Source organism: Camelina sativa, chromosome 8 (genome assembly GCF_030686135.1).
Source record: "Camelina sativa cultivar CO46 ecotype springtype chromosome 8, ASM3068613v1".
Classification (NCBI taxonomy): domain Eukaryota; kingdom Viridiplantae; phylum Streptophyta; class Magnoliopsida; order Brassicales; family Brassicaceae; genus Camelina; species Camelina sativa.
The window spans coordinates 25,391,059-25,405,217 of NC_141887.1; the positions used below are offsets into that span (position 1 = coordinate 25,391,059).

Sequence of the window (14,159 nt, forward strand, 5' to 3'; positions counted from 1 at the left end):
CTAATTACAAGATTTTGTTGGTGGACGCGGACATAATTTATCACTCGGACCATTTGATAAAAACAGAAAAGAAAAAACATTCTACGTTATTGAGAAGATGACAAATGGATAAAAAGAGGGAAGTGATTACGAAAGTGTTTATCTTGGTGGATTAGTATAAAATTACAGCAGATATTACACACATGTGGGTTGTGTTATTGTACTACAAACAAGCAGATAAGTTCAAAAGAGTAGTAATTTCCTTGGGAGTGGCATGTTGTTCTTCATTTCTTGGCAAGCAATTTCTTTGGGAGCTTATTGAGTGGAGTTGATTTAAGTAAGAACAGCCTCGCAGCCCGCTCATGCAATGTCCCTCCGCATTTCAGTCCACGTGACTGAAGCTCAGTCTTTAATCTCTCCATCCCCAAAACCTGAAACAAGAACATAGATGGATTCAAAATACGTTTAGTAGTGTAATCAATGCAACAAATGAACTATAATGATGCGATGTTGTACAGAGCAATTCGAGTTTCCTATATATTGACCAAAGACGTTATTTTGATTTCGAATTTGCGTATGAAAAAGCAATACATACCTCCATATCTGTTGCTGTACTGAAATCATCAAAGTTAAGTGGTTTAACAGGTTCTCCTGCAGCTCCTCCTGCCTTTATGTCAGAATCAATGCCTTGAATCTTAACAGCTGCAGACGAAACTGACGTTTTACCAGCTACTCCGACCAGATTCTTCCCTGCGTATGCACTTGACTTATCTTCCTTTTCAGTATGACCCATAGCATCAGCAACAGCAACAGCAACAGGTAAATCATCAGTCTTCTCTCCCTTAACACCGGTGATCTCTCCCTTAACTTCATCTGAACTTTGGCGGACTACAATGTCATTCTCTTCCTCTGAACCGCTATTGAATGACGATTTACCAGAAGACTCACCACAGTGAGTCTCAGTCATAACCGAATCTGAGCTTCCATCAGTATCATCCTCATCTGAACCAACTTGGACACCATTGTTTAGAACAACAAAATTCTCATCTTCATCGTCGCTGCTATCATCGCTGTCACTATCATCAACAGCACTCTTTCCCTTCCTGAAAAAAAAACAAAATCATCATTCAGTGACAAGAACATAGATATAAACAACCCAAAGTAACAATAAAATTAAATCACCAGCTATTATATAGCACACAGAGACTACTGAATCTAAAAAAGAACAATTTTTGCAATAGTAAGACTTAAGAAGCTTCATAACCTTAAACTATGAATCATGACTTGTTCCCTCCTAACATTTCAAAAGAACAGAGCTTTCAAGCACAAATACAATATACAAATAATTAGCATCAAAAAGAAACAATTTTTGCAATCACAGAACTTAAGAAGCTACAAATAGAAAGATGAAAGAGAGTTCATACCATATCTTAAGTCTTTTCGATTTGTGAGATTCAGCAAAGATCTTCCCTTTCCTCTTCCCATTAAGAAAAGATTCTTTCAAAGCCAAATCAACAGCCATAATACACTTATCAGATTCTTCCGTATACTTCTTCACATACTTCTGCGTAGATCCGTTACCAACACCTTGTTTGGCTTTATTCTGCTGCTCCTTCACATACTCAATACCCCTTTTCACAAGGTCCCTATCTTCTTGCCCTTCCACCCACTCCTTAAGCATCTGCTCAGCTTTTACATGCCTCAACCTCTGTCCGTTCATATCCCTACACGCGCCGAAGTTGCTCGTCTTCTTCACTTCTTTAGAGATACGAAGTAACGATCCGAATCCTCCTTTACCTCCACGGAGGGGAAGGACAAGATTCACGGTGGCGTCAGGCTGAGAAACCGATGATTCGTCGGAGATCTGGTATCCTCCGCATATCAATCGCTGTAGATGCGTCGGGATCTTCGTGTGCTCGAAGATCCGTTGCTTGATCTGATCCCCATATGCTAACGGAGAGGAGAAAGTTAGGGCTAGTGATTTCCCGTCGAGTAGTCTGACGAAAAACTGCAACGGCTTAGAGCTCTGATCCGCCATCTCGATTTCGATAAAAAAGCTTTGGACGAGGACGAGGACGAGAGGTTCGATTTCGATTTCTGGAGAAGATGAAGATTGAAGAGAGAGAAAATTGGGGAAATTGAAAGACACGAAGCCCTAATTAATACTACTATTACTTCTTGGTCGGCTTAAAATATCCACTTCTGGGCTTTGTGACTAAAAAGGCCCAATTTGACGATGCACCAAACCTAGTTTTACTTTAATCTAGTAAAATAGCAGGTTTTTCGAACTTATTTGGAAACTAATACATTTACTAATTAAATAGGGGAAGTAGTACATTTGTGAGTGAGATGGGTATATGGGGTGGGGGGTTGCCTGTGAGTGAGATAAGAGAAAAATGAAAAGTCAATTTTAATCTTTTACTTTTTAATCATTTTCATTCACAAAAGAAAAATGAAAAAGTTTTTTTTAGTACATATCAATTTTACTTTTTAATCATTTTGCTTGTGGTTGTGTGATTATGGTTTTTGTTGTTTTGAAGCCTGAAGATGTGTGTGTGGAGGTAAATTCTTGGGCTTCACGTCACACCAATAGTCTCATCAAAAACATTCTTCCTAAAGGATCTGTTACAAAAGAAACCTTCTGGATTTATGAAAACGCCTTGTACTTTAAAAGAGCCTAGAGAAACAAATGCCATAAGTCAATGACGCAACACCAACCTTTTCACCTTGTCAATAGCAGACAAGTACATGTGCCTTTCATGCAAAGCTCTCGAAAGCAATATATTGGGGCTTACAATGGTTTCGAGGTCCTTAGACCGCCATACCGACAAGGGGATAATGATACAAGCCGCCAGTTCTCAATTCTAAGTTTTGGTAATTTCACTCTAGTTTAAACTTTAACGTTCACATATACAAGTGGCTGGGACATGTGTAAGAGTATTTTTAAGGGTCCCCAAGATGAGTGGCACTAAAATCGGGCTCGGATGGTTTAGGAGGAAGCAAAGGCAGGTTGTTATTAGTACGCAGATTGCGAAGCGCGTTTGAAGCGAACCGCGACGCGTATAACGTTGCAACCAGGCTCGACGAAGAAGCTGCATCACGTTCACGTTCGCGCAGGGCGATCGCGTTTCGGAATCGATCTTCTTCTGCGGTTAATGACCTGGCAAGTTTCCTCCGGCAATGCCTCCTCCATGCTGCTTGAATGAAAGACGCGCCCCAAGTTCTCCATTGTACCGAATAAAACCTGACAATATAAACCGGTCAAAACCGAATTAAGTCAAACCGAACCGGAAAACAGAGGAAACAGAGATGGGTCAAAAGAGACCAAACCTGAAAGTATGTTGAAGCTGTTTGCTATGTAGTCGTCTGAATTGCGAAGCCACGAGCTTGAGATCATCTGCTGCAAGAGCAAAGGATTCTACTTCGGTTAAAGCTTGAACTGTTCTCGTCGAGATCGGAAAATGAGACGAAGACTGAGGATCCAATGCCCAAGTGAGAAGATCTTCGCCGCAAAAGTCACTAGCCTTAAGGTACACCGCATTAAAGAAGCCAGTCCGGCCACCGTTAGTGGTGGCGCTCATCAGTTTTCCCCTCATAACAAACAACATCTCCTCCACTGGGTCTCCTTCTCTAATCGCATAGCTGTTTTCCGTGTAGAGCACAGGTTTTAGCTTGTCGCACACGGCATCTAGCAATTGCTCATCCATTATCTCGAAGAGAGGTACCTATAATTTTGATTCGATCAAAAGATTATTTGAATGTAATATCAATTAAAGGATCGAGGAAAGAACATAGAAACACTTACTTTCTTGAGGAGATCGAGGCAAAAATGGCGTTTGATGTCTCTCCTGAGGTCTTTGGGGAGATTACGAAGAAGGTTTTCTTCTTCAACTCCTCTAGTTTCTTGCCATTTATATTGCTCATACCTTCTGATACGTTTCCTCAGGTCATCTGGTAACATACGGTGAGACATCCACTGCTCTGCATCTCTTTTTCTCACTCTCATCTCCTCTTCCCTAACTGTTGTCGACTCCAAGTATTTCTGTAATGGAAAATGAAAACCATCAGCATTGTTTTATCTTCCTTGTGACTTAAGTGTGTGATGAAAGGAGTGGTTCATAACGATTCCCCCAAGAATTTTACCTGCATATTGCCAATAAGTAGTGCAAATAAGACTAGTCCAGATATGCAAATTGATACAGCAAATATGATTTCCCCAACGAATTTGCTCGTATTGAGATTTTGCCCCAATGCACTGCAACGACAAAAGGCAAGTAATCAGATTAGTGTGTGATTATATAGGCACAGCTCATCATATTTTAGCTAGCCATCAACTGTGTCACATAATTCCTAACCTTAAATTACAAACCTTAGAAAGAGTCAAAGAGAATAACAAACCTTAAATTACGCAGACCCCACCAGAAGCAGTAGAAAAATTTCTTCCAGAAGTCATCTGATTCAACAATACCACTTTTTAAAGCATCAGTGAAGATGCCAAAGTTGAAGACCGTTGAGTTTGTTATATCATCAGGGTTGATAAACGGGCATGAGGTAGTCAAGAAATCGTTTTTAACAGTTCTGTTTCTATCACAGTAGAGAAATCTAAAGGTACACACTTCTGGTCTCTTCTCGCAAGCTTCACGCCAGCATCTGTCTTCTCGTTCTACTGATATCAAGTACCATAAGGCTCCAAACACCTAAAGAAAGTAACGTTATCAGATAAACTCGATCAAATCAATCAACCCTTGGGTTGGGACGCCTCTGTGTTTATAAAAGATTCTATAATCTGATGGTTTTGAAACTCACATGACTGGCTAACATATAGAGAGATAGGTTCCAAGCAGCTCCAGCCCAAGCTGTTTCAGTAACTATACCAGATGTTCTTGTAACTTCACTGTAAAGTGGAAATATACGAAGAATCCTAGGGATGTATTGAGTAAATATGACAGTAACCAGGTAGTCCTTAGTGATCAAAGAGACCGGCTTGTTGACATTGGGGATCACAGCTAACACTACAAGCTGCAGAGGAAACAAGATAACTTCATCAAGAAACCTTTAAGCATTAGCGCAACGTCTAAAGGAATCAAGTAGATCATATACCTGTGGGAGTGGAAGGATAGAAAGAACATCGATGATGAAGTATGAAGAAAGGTACTTGATGGCTATCGCTTTGGGATCATCGACCAACTCGCCTCTTCCAAAAACACGGGAAGAAGGAGAGATATAAGCAGTTCTAAACTGAAACACAATGTGAATGATGTAAAAGGCATCTATAAACGTTCGAAGCACACTTGCAGCTATCTCCAAGTTGTGGTGCAAATTAAGACAGTGCCTCTCTCCATCAACGATAGGAATATAGAAAAACAATGGATCAATCGCCAAAGCAATCACTGAAGCAAAGAGAAATATTTTGTTCCAGTTCTGCAAGAAAGAGCCTTGTGGGTTTATGATGTTCTTCTCTGTAGTAGTAGTAGTGTTAGAAGAATCTCTCTTCTTATGTAAACCACCGAAACTACTTGATGGTTTCTTAAAAGTCCTGAATTTATCTGAACTTTTCTCAAACCCTCTACGAACATTATTCAAAACAGAGTTTAGAGATGGTCTTGCTTTGCTTCCGTAACCATACTCTGTGTTTCCTTCTGAAATCAAATCTGTGAACCTAAAAACAAAACAAGATTTTGTTTTTCTGAGAAATTTTCTAAAAATCATTCATATCTCTAAAATCTCTCTAAGTGATTATAATGATTCTAAAGAACAACCTTACACGATTGTCGCGGCCAAAAGCCATAGATCAGACTTTGCTATTCTTCTTCTTCAACGGATCCTAAATCATAAGAATAATTCCGAAAAAAAAACAAAAATTAGGGATCCGGTTAAAGCTAACTTACAAATCTTCGTCCCATGCCCAATAAAAATCTGGGAATCAAAGCAGAAAAAAAATAACTGAAGAGGAGAGAGTCATAGAGAGTAACATACGGATTTGATCTCTTTAAATTGTTATCCCGAAGAAGGCAACAGTTACAGATTAAAAGTTAAAAAAAAAAAAAAAAACGAAGAAGAAGAAACGGAAACTAGAAATCAAACATTGATATTAAGTTATTAACTTACCAGAGCGACGTTTGAAGTAATTTCCCGGTGAACTTATAAAATTTGGAAAATTCTCTGAAATTTTAATGGCGGAGTCAAAAAATACGTTTTCGTCAAGCGTCAAGCTTGGCATGGCGCTGCTTAATGGAGACTCTCTCATGGTAGTTTCTACGAAATTGTGAGGTTTTGCAATAGGACAAACGAGAGGGAATTTAAAAAAAAAAAAAAAACATTTTTCGATTAATTTGAAAAGTCAACCTATAGGTATCAGCCGAAATTTAATGGGCCTATTTTTTATAAAAGCCTATTAAGCCCAATTCGTTATTCAAATCGTACATACCGGCTTTAACTAAACTCTCCAGTGTCCCCTTTTTTTTGTTGTTGTTATAACTGTTCTTCTTCATCTTCTTCTCCTCATAGTAGTAGCTCTCACAATCGGAAGACGTCGTCAGTGTTCACCGTCGGTGGGTGTAATCTTCTGCAGGGAAAGGTTAGTTATCTCTCTCTTGGCGTTCACATGTCCTTCATCTCTCTTTTCGCTTGGTTTCTTTCCAAAACGAGTTTTGTATGAAGATCTCTTAGTGAATGTTGTGATCTCTCATAAAAATATGATCGAAATTAGAACCCGTAGGTATTTGGTTCACAAGTACTAATCCTGATGCGTATTTGTTATTCTCAGAGTCGTTCATTCTGTTATAGAATGTCAGATTCAAAGTCTCGAGACGGTGACATGACTAAGAACTCAAAGAGAAGAATTCTTGATACAGACGAAGTTGCAGGTTCCAAAAACGAAAGCTCCAGACTAGAGAACCTAAAGAAAAAGGACAAGAAACAAACATCGAGGAAGCTTGATCTTGATGCTGACGAAGATGCAGGTTCCAAAAACGAAAGCTCCAGACTAGATAACCTAAAGAAGAAGGACAAGAAACAAACATCGAGGAAGCTTGATCTTTATACTGACTTTGAGCCAACAGAGAAAGAGAATGATGCATTGCCCTTAGATTGTTCCATTTGCAAAAACCCATTCTTAGATCCTGTTGTCACCAGTTGCCAACATTACTTCTGCGAGAAGTGTGCTCTTAAGGTAACTAATGTTTTTTTTTTTTACAACATCTTTGACTGCTTTGGCTTAACTTCTGAAAACAGAGTTTCTCCCTTGTTGTTTGTTTCATGATGCAGCATCACACTAAGAACATTAATTGCTTTGTGTGTAACGAGCCAACACTTGGGGTTTTCAGCATAGCCGTGGAGGTCGAGGAACGAATAGAGGAAGAGCGTGAGAAAGCCAGAGGTTAGTAATTCTCTCTGTTTTACCAATGTTTTAAAACTAAAAAACCCCACTCTTACAAAAAAAAAAAAAAAAGAAACGGTTGGTGGTGATTTCTCTGTAGCTATGGTGAAGGAGGTTTCAGAGATGTTGAGGAAGGCATCGGTGATGAATGATGACGCCAAGGGCGCAGCTGAAAGAGCGGTTAAAATGGTGGCAGAGATCGAAACAATGGTGAAAAAAATGGCGGCTATGGCAGAGATGGTGCAGGAAGCAGAGTACATGATGGAGACGGCTAAAGCAATTATGGCCAAGGCGTTTGCGGTGATGAGGACAGTGGCGTGGGACGTCTAAAATTGGTAGAAAGCAGTCACAACACACAAAGAGAAACATTCTTTTGCTGGCTAATTGTTTCAACTTTCAATCATCGATAGCTTTTTCAAGAGTGTATAGAAATTGGCTCTCGTTGATTTGACTCGGTTACACAGCTTTTAATTTTGCCTGTGATTTTATTACGGTGCCATCATGCTGACACCAGCTATAGTTACAAATAAGATTCTCAAAAGATTCTTCTTTCCATCTACTTTTTAGGGAACTAGGGAAGATGACGATAATAATACACATCATTGGTGTCATAATAAATTGGGAAGCTTTTAGAGAGAGAGATATACACGTGCTTAAAGTCAATAGCTGATCCAAAAAGTTAGACAACAAAAACCAATAAACAAATGACACGTAAGTCTATTTAAGGATTTTGTCGGTTTATCGTAAATCCGTTGGTGGAATTAATATTCGTCGGTGGGGTTCGTTGATTTTTTTACCTAACCAACCAACCCAAAAACAAAAAAAGAATCAAAGCTTTTCTGACCCTATTTGTTTCTATTTTATCCATTCCCAAATAGATTCCTCAAAAGGGAAAGAAGAAACGAAAGAAGAATAGAGAGATGGAGATCATCGGAGGAGACGACGATTCAGCGATGTACGGAGCTCTCGTGACGGCGCAGTCCTTACGGTTGCATCATCGTCACCACTGCAGAGAGGATCAGTGTACCTCTGTTCTCGTCAAGTACATTAAAGCTCCTGTTCATCTCGTACGCTCTCTTCTATTCTCTCACCTTCTCTCTGTTTTAGCCTTTCCTGATCTTTCTTTTTTTGTCTGTACATTTCAGAGATTTTATATATATATATTAATATATATATATATATATATATAGCTTCCGATTGCTGTTTACTTCTTGTTCGTCTCTCTTAGTCTTCAAGCTAACGATGGTGTATATAAATGACTCAGGTTTGGTCACTTGTGCGGAGATTTGATCAGCCGCAGAAATACAAACCATTTATAAGCAGATGCACTGTTCATGGTGATCCTGAAATCGGTAGTCTCAGAGAAGTAGATGTCAGATCTGGTCTTCCTGCGACCACCAGTACCGAGAGATTGGAACAGCTTGATGATGAAGAGCACATCCTCGGTATCAACATCATTGGTGGTGATCACAGACTTAAGGTGAATATATCCCCATCCCCACAATCTCATTGCCTATTTACAGATTCAGAAATTCTTATAATGTTTCTTTTTCGAACAGAACTACTCTTCGATCTTGACTGTACATCCTCAGATGATCGATGGGAGGTCAGGAACTATGGTGATTGAATCTTTTGTTGTGGATGTTCCTCAAGGCAACACCAAAGATGATACATGTTACTTTGTGGAATCACTCATAAAGTGTAACCTCAAATCCTTGGCTTGTGCCTCTGAAAGATTGGCTGCTCAAGACATAACCAATTCCGTCGCCACATTCTGAAATATTTCCAACGGATACATCATACAGTAACCATTGAAGATATACGGAGAGAAGAATCATACAGCTACCTTTGAAGATATGGCTCCATCTGTCGCACTTACAATCTCAGTGAAGGGAAGAAATATTCAGTGTGTTTAGAACCTACCATTCTGAGATTATTTAGTCTGGTCACATATATAGAAGCCCACGTAGTCTCGCTTCTTTGATCAGATCACCTCCATAAGCTATTTTCGAGCATGTGGTAAAAGTTTTGATGTAATTTGTTGTCTGTTGTCTGTTGGACAGTGTCTGTATTTACGCACCACTTGTAAGAAATAACAGGGCTAGTGTATCTATACTATCACCAAGAGTCGTTGCAGGAACATTTTCCGTCTCTGAAATGATGAACTCGAGCCCCCTCTTGTAAAACAATTTCACGGTTTCTCAAAACCGACATGTATTTGGCTACAGTGTGGCAATCCGAACATATATTTGTGTTTTTGACCACTCTTATAGGAGCTATGCCTTTTTGCTTGATGAGGCCATAGGTCATTGCTAACTTCTCTGTATGTCCCATTAGTAGCTTCTCTTTCTCTGATTCACTTACGTCTTGGTGCATACAGCTTGTGTCTGGCACATAACCTGATTTCTTCATCTCAGAAACTAATTTGTACAGCTCAAAGTATACCTCACCTTCGTCAGGATGTGCTTTTCCTTCTGCATAGAATACGTGGACCGTGTGATCTATCTGAATCCAGCTCCACAGATCCTGGATTCTCACCCTATGAATCCTCATCGAGTTCCGTATGTGTTCAACATCTTCCCATCTGTTCTCGTTACTGTACAAGTTTATCATCATCATGTAGTTAGCTGGATTGTGTGGTTCCAGCACTTGTAGCCTCTTCCACGCGGCTTCAGCGAGTTCTAGGTCTCTGTGGATTTTACAAGATGAAAGAAATGCACCCCATATAGTTGCGTCTGGTTTTAATGGCATTGTTTGAATGAAATCCCAGGCTTCATCAGGATAACCCGACCTCCCGAGCATATCAACCATGCAAGTGCAGTGCTCGATAGTCGGGATAACACCATACTGAGAACTCATAAGATCAAAGTATTTCCACCCTTCACGGACAAGACCCGAGTTCTTACAGACAGATAACACAGAGGTGAAGGTTATGGCATCTGGTTCCATGCCCGCTTCAAGCATTGCAGTGAAAACAGCAATCCCTTCTTCACCCTGCCCAAACATGGCATAACCCATGATCATACAGTTCCAAGAAGCTAGCGGTTTGTTCTTAATGCCGTAGAAAACTTCAGTCGCGCTTTGCAGATCCGCTGATTTTGCATACATATCTACTAGTGCAGTTGCAACATATGCATCGCAGATCAAATTGTTCCTCAAACAGAAGCTGTGAACCTCTTTGCCACTCTGTATTAGACTTAAGCAACCTAATATCCGAAGCAAGCAGGATATAGTGGCTGCGTTCGGACTGACAACTTCTTTCTGCATTTTAACGAAAACTTTGAGAGCATTCTTAAAGTTTCCGTTTTTGGAACATCCCGACAAAATGGCTGTCCATGATAGCACGTTGGGCATCACACCGTTCTCCTTCATCTTCCCTATCACAGCCAAAGCTTTCTCTGTTTTTCCCCAAGTCGCATACCCAAAGACCAGACTGTTCCAAGTAACAGCATCAGGTTTGATCCCTTCCTTCTCCATTCCACTCATCAAAGCTTCAGCATCTTTTAGCAGACCAGCGTACGAATGTCCCGAGATGAGTGAATTCCAACCAACAATGTTCTTCCCATCCATCATATCAAAAACCATTCGGGCGTAAGGCAAGCAGTCAGTTTTAATATACATGTCAATCAATGTGGTTTCGACATATACATCGTACCAAAGCTGATTTCTTATCACATATCCGTGAATCGCTTTTCCAAGTTGAAGAATCCCCGGTTCAGCAACAGCTTGAAGAAGACTAATTATTGAGCTCGTGTTTGGCTTCAGACCAGCAATTTGCAGTCTCTTTAATATCCCAATGGCATTTCTATATAACCCTTTCAAAGCGTAACCTGACAAAAGAGAGTTCCATGTCACTATATCTGGTTTCAGACCACATGTCTCCATTTCGTCTAGGAGACCCATAGCATCATCTACATGACCAAATTTCACATAACTCGATACAATCGAGTTCCACGAAGATAAATTCCGTTCCTTCATCGAATCAAAGACTTCTCTAGATGATTCAAGCTTGCCATTCCTTGAGTACATGATAATCAAGGAGTTACACATCGACACGTTTGATTCAAACCCAAGTCTTAGAACATACCCATGAATCTGTCTCCCTTCTTCAAAACCTTCTTTATTGCTGCAAACCTGCAAAAGCTTAACTATTGTACTATCATAAGCTTTTGCACTTGAAAACTGCATCTCTCTGAAAAATCTCACAGCCATTTCCCAATTCCCACTCCGCAAGTTTACCATTACGATCTCGTTCCATACAAGATCATCTCTTTTAGGCATCTCATCGAACACCTTGTTAGCAATATCCAAACTCACACATCTCCCATAGAAACCCATCAACGCAGAAACCACTCGTGTGTCTGAACATTCGAGCCCTCTCTTGATCAACCCGCCATGGATAGTGAAACTCAGTAACCGATACATTAGCACAGCACAAATTCTCAAAACCATAGCGAGAACTACTCCATCGAAATTTACTCCTTTGTTCTGTAGCTGAACAAATTCCTCTAAAACCTTATACTTCTCTACTCCGTAATGCTCCATCTCTTCTAACAAACCCCTCCATGAAACTTGAATGCTCGGGAAACCCATGAAGAACACAGAACTAGCATATCCAAATTCTCCGAATTCAAGGTAACGAGTGATCAAGCACTTGGCGATGAACTCAAATTCGAATCGATCGAGTAACTTCATCATCCGAGCATGAGTAGCTTTAACAGAAACCAGGTTTTTGCATCCATTGAGCTCCTTCAACGGATGAAAATCCCAACTTGAAGACGACGGTTCCAGAGATTTTGAGATTGGTGTAGATTCAAACGACGCATACTTGATGTTCAGTGAACAACAAGCCGAAGAATGATTAGTAAAATATCTTCGCTGTGCCTGATGAAGAAACAAGGAGCTGTAACAATGGCGGAAAGTAACAGAAGAAAGGTTCTCCATTTTTTTTTTCACTTCACAGTTTCCGGATAAGAAGAAGAAGACTCATCAGTTTTAAATCACTAAGAACTCAAAAACGCAGCGTTTTATATGTTTCAAAGATTCATATTACTGCAGAAGAAAGCAAAATTAACTAAGAACGACAAAAAAAGTTGAGAAAGATGAACATCATTCTCAAGTATTCTTACAACAAAAGCAACAACATACATAAACTTAAGAGCTATTAGTGTTCTTTTCTTCAAGAATGATACAAGAGGAGTAAACATTTTCCCATGGAACTAATCTGTAATGATCTCTTACCACTTTTCTCTTGGAGTACCATCAGGGAACACAGGAGTGAGTACTTTCTCTTCCTTCTTTCTAGGACTACTTGATCTTCTACTTGAAGGAACCTTCGTGCTATCTTCATCATCATCAAAGTTAGGAGGCACATCTTCTTCTCCTTCGTCATCAGTCCAATCATCATCATTGCCACCATCCGCACCTTCCAAGTAATTATCAACATCAGACCATTCTTCAGCATCACTTTCTTCTTCTTCTTCCTCACCCTCTGCATCGCTTCCATCTATCTGCTCGTCTCTTCCTTCTTCGTCTTTCCTGGGACCTCCTCTTCTTGGGAATCTTGGGACAGAAACAAGTGCACGCATCTTTTCTTTCACAAGAGTTAAAGGATCTTTATCGATTAACTCAGAGTTCCTGTAAGCTTCTCTTAAGAAAACCGAATCTCTTTCCCCTTTTAAAGACACATAGAAGAGATCAGGGTGCCTTATAACCATTCCTCTTAGTTGTTGCGAGAATCTGAATTCCTCACGGAAATGAGTCAAGTGATCCACCAATGTTCTTTTCTCAGTCGTTAAGCTCAAAAGCTCATGAATAACACCACAAGCATGCTTTTCTTTCTCGAGTGTTCCCGACCTCAAGTGGGAGAAATCCTTGTAAGGAGAAATATACGGCATGTCACGGAACTGAGATATCTTTCTCGTCTCACTCTTTGTAAGATTGAGACCCCTTGGAAGCTTAACCCTATTGAACTTAGGAGGCCTATCAATAATCAAATTCCTTTCTTCTGTTTCTCTACTCCTATTATCCTCCTCAGATAACTCAGCAGCTGACACTGCAAGCTCAGGATCCCAGTGAGTCAACTCTAAAGCCGGACCTCTAGGCGTCGGAACCACACGGAAATATTGCGGATAACGCTGGCAAATCGTGTCCCGGAACTCCAAAGGAAGCCCAAAATCAGTCCTCAAATGAGAAATTTTCTCCAATAATATCCTCTTATCGATTGACATCATCACCAACTTCCTCAACTTAACAACCAATACATCTTCAAGCTCATTCCTAATCCTCATTTCCTCAAGATAGAGCCTTTCAGCCTCTGCTGTCATCTTGAACCTCAGTGAATATGCTCCTTCTTCAACTATCTCAAACACACCAGGATACTTCCTAAGAAGAGCTATAAACCGACGACGTTTCTTCAAACCCAAATCTCTCCTGTACTTACCCAAACCCCTAAGAGACATCATCCTATCAGGTTGACTCACAAGAATCTTCCTAATGTTCAACACTAGTTTCAGTTTCTTGTCCCTTTGAACAACGTTATCAAAAGTAAGCTCTTTCCTTCTCTTCACAGCAGCTCTCACAGGCTCAACAACAACACGGGTCTTCCTAGGTGCAGTCCAAAACCCATATTTGTTCCCCAATATCAAACCTTCCCCCATAAACTGAGACCTCGCAGCTCGAATTGTGGATATGGGCAAACGGGATTTGACAGAAAGATTAGGTTTTTCATTGAATGGAGAGTTGCAAGAGACAAACAAAGGTTTATGTGCAGAAAGCAGGAGCTTTGGCTCCATTTGTGAAA

At 40.2% G+C, this 14,159-nt stretch overlaps 5 protein-coding genes and 1 pseudogene across 8 annotated transcripts; 2 read left to right on the forward strand and 4 right to left on the reverse strand.

Moving 5' to 3' along the window:
• Positions 1–105: 105 nt before the first annotated feature.
• On the reverse strand, positions 106–2,330 carry LOC104707983 (uncharacterized). The gene is made up of 3 exons (XM_010424451.2): positions 1,404–2,330; positions 575–1,082; positions 106–410 (listed from the first exon to the last, which is right to left on the reverse strand). The coding sequence occupies exons 1-3, from the start codon at positions 2,015–2,017 to the stop codon at positions 264–266; spliced, it is 1,269 nt and encodes a 422-aa protein (XP_010422753.1). The 5' UTR covers positions 2,018–2,330; the 3' UTR covers positions 106–263.
• Positions 2,331–2,682: 352 nt separating this feature from the next.
• LOC104707985 (putative cyclic nucleotide-gated ion channel 13) lies at positions 2,683–6,253 on the reverse strand. 3 transcript variants are annotated; one of them, XM_010424452.2, is made up of 9 exons: positions 6,088–6,253; positions 5,739–5,803; positions 5,080–5,638; positions 4,786–4,998; positions 4,378–4,676; positions 4,123–4,234; positions 3,785–4,021; positions 3,310–3,704; positions 2,683–3,223 (listed from the first exon to the last, which is right to left on the reverse strand). In XM_010424452.2, the coding sequence occupies exons 2-9, from the start codon at positions 5,765–5,767 to the stop codon at positions 2,923–2,925; spliced, it is 2,145 nt and encodes a 714-aa protein (XP_010422754.2). In that variant the 5' UTR covers positions 5,768–5,803; positions 6,088–6,253; the 3' UTR covers positions 2,683–2,922. The 3 variants fall into 3 exon arrangements, with proteins under 3 accessions (XP_010422754.2, XP_087317951.1, XP_010422755.2); XM_087461825.1 differs by having other exon boundaries at positions 5,746–5,803; positions 6,088–6,251; XM_010424453.3 differs by having other exon boundaries at positions 5,956–6,096.
• A 498-nt stretch (positions 6,254–6,751) lies between these two features.
• On the forward strand, positions 6,752–7,898 carry LOC147940459 (uncharacterized). The gene is made up of 3 exons (XM_087460744.1): positions 6,752–7,150; positions 7,246–7,357; positions 7,458–7,898. Exons 1-3 carry the CDS (start codon positions 6,767–6,769, stop codon positions 7,685–7,687), a joined length of 726 nt encoding a protein of 241 aa, XP_087316870.1. The 5' UTR covers positions 6,752–6,766; the 3' UTR covers positions 7,688–7,898.
• A 240-nt stretch (positions 7,899–8,138) lies between these two features.
• Positions 8,139–9,613, forward strand: LOC104707986 (abscisic acid receptor PYL7). Its single transcript, XM_010424455.3, has 3 exons — positions 8,139–8,424; positions 8,622–8,837; positions 8,917–9,613. The coding sequence occupies exons 1-3, from the start codon at positions 8,278–8,280 to the stop codon at positions 9,133–9,135; spliced, it is 582 nt and encodes a 193-aa protein (XP_010422757.1). The 5' UTR covers positions 8,139–8,277; the 3' UTR covers positions 9,136–9,613.
• On the reverse strand, positions 8,588–12,301 carry LOC104709833 (pentatricopeptide repeat-containing protein At4g01030, mitochondrial pseudogene; annotated as a pseudogene). The gene has a single exon (XR_015563902.1). The product of XR_015563902.1 is annotated as a pentatricopeptide repeat-containing protein At4g01030, mitochondrial pseudogene (transcript).
• An 81-nt stretch (positions 12,302–12,382) lies between these two features.
• On the reverse strand, positions 12,383–14,151 carry LOC104707987 (protein WHAT'S THIS FACTOR 1 homolog, chloroplastic). The gene has a single exon (XM_010424456.2). The coding sequence runs from the start codon at positions 14,149–14,151 to the stop codon at positions 12,595–12,597; it is 1,557 nt and encodes a 518-aa protein (XP_010422758.2). The 3' UTR covers positions 12,383–12,594.
• Positions 14,152–14,159: the final 8 nt, after the last annotated feature.

Bases quoted from the DNA above. Each gene is read 5' to 3' on its own strand.
- LOC104707983 (XM_010424451.2), bottom strand. From the start codon at position 2,017: ATGGCGGATCAGAGCTCTAAGCCGTTGCAGTTTTTCGTCAGACTACTC. The intron at 1,083-1,403 runs GTATGAACTCTC...TTTTTTTTTCAG, and splicing joins TCGAAAAGACTTAAGATATG to GAAGGGAAAGAGTGCTGTTG. The intron at 411-574 runs GTATGTATTGCT...TTCTTGTTTCAG, and splicing joins GTACAGCAACAGATATGGAG to GTTTTGGGGATGGAGAGATT.
- LOC104707986 (XM_010424455.3), top strand. From the start codon at position 8,278: ATGGAGATCATCGGAGGAGACGACGATTCAGCGATGTACGGAGCTCTC. The intron at 8,425-8,621 runs GTACGCTCTCTT...TAAATGACTCAG, and splicing joins TTAAAGCTCCTGTTCATCTC to GTTTGGTCACTTGTGCGGAG. The intron at 8,838-8,916 runs GTGAATATATCC...TTTTTCGAACAG, and splicing joins GTGGTGATCACAGACTTAAG to AACTACTCTTCGATCTTGAC.
- LOC104707987 (XM_010424456.2), bottom strand. From the start codon at position 14,151: ATGGAGCCAAAGCTCCTGCTTTCTGCACATAAACCTTTGTTTGTCTCT.
- LOC147940459 (XM_087460744.1), top strand. From the start codon at position 6,767: ATGTCAGATTCAAAGTCTCGAGACGGTGACATGACTAAGAACTCAAAG. The intron at 7,151-7,245 runs GTAACTAATGTT...TTCATGATGCAG, and splicing joins GCGAGAAGTGTGCTCTTAAG to CATCACACTAAGAACATTAA. The intron at 7,358-7,457 runs GTTAGTAATTCT...ATTTCTCTGTAG, and splicing joins AGAGCGTGAGAAAGCCAGAG to CTATGGTGAAGGAGGTTTCA.
- LOC104707985 (XM_010424452.2), bottom strand. From the start codon at position 5,767: ATGGCTTTTGGCCGCGACAATCGTGTAAG. The intron at 4,022-4,122 runs GTAAAATTCTTG...TTTCCATTACAG, and splicing joins TACTTATTGGCAATATGCAG to AAATACTTGGAGTCGACAAC. The intron at 3,224-3,309 runs GTTTGGTCTCTT...TTATATTGTCAG, and splicing joins CAGCTTCAACATACTTTCAG to GTTTTATTCGGTACAATGGA.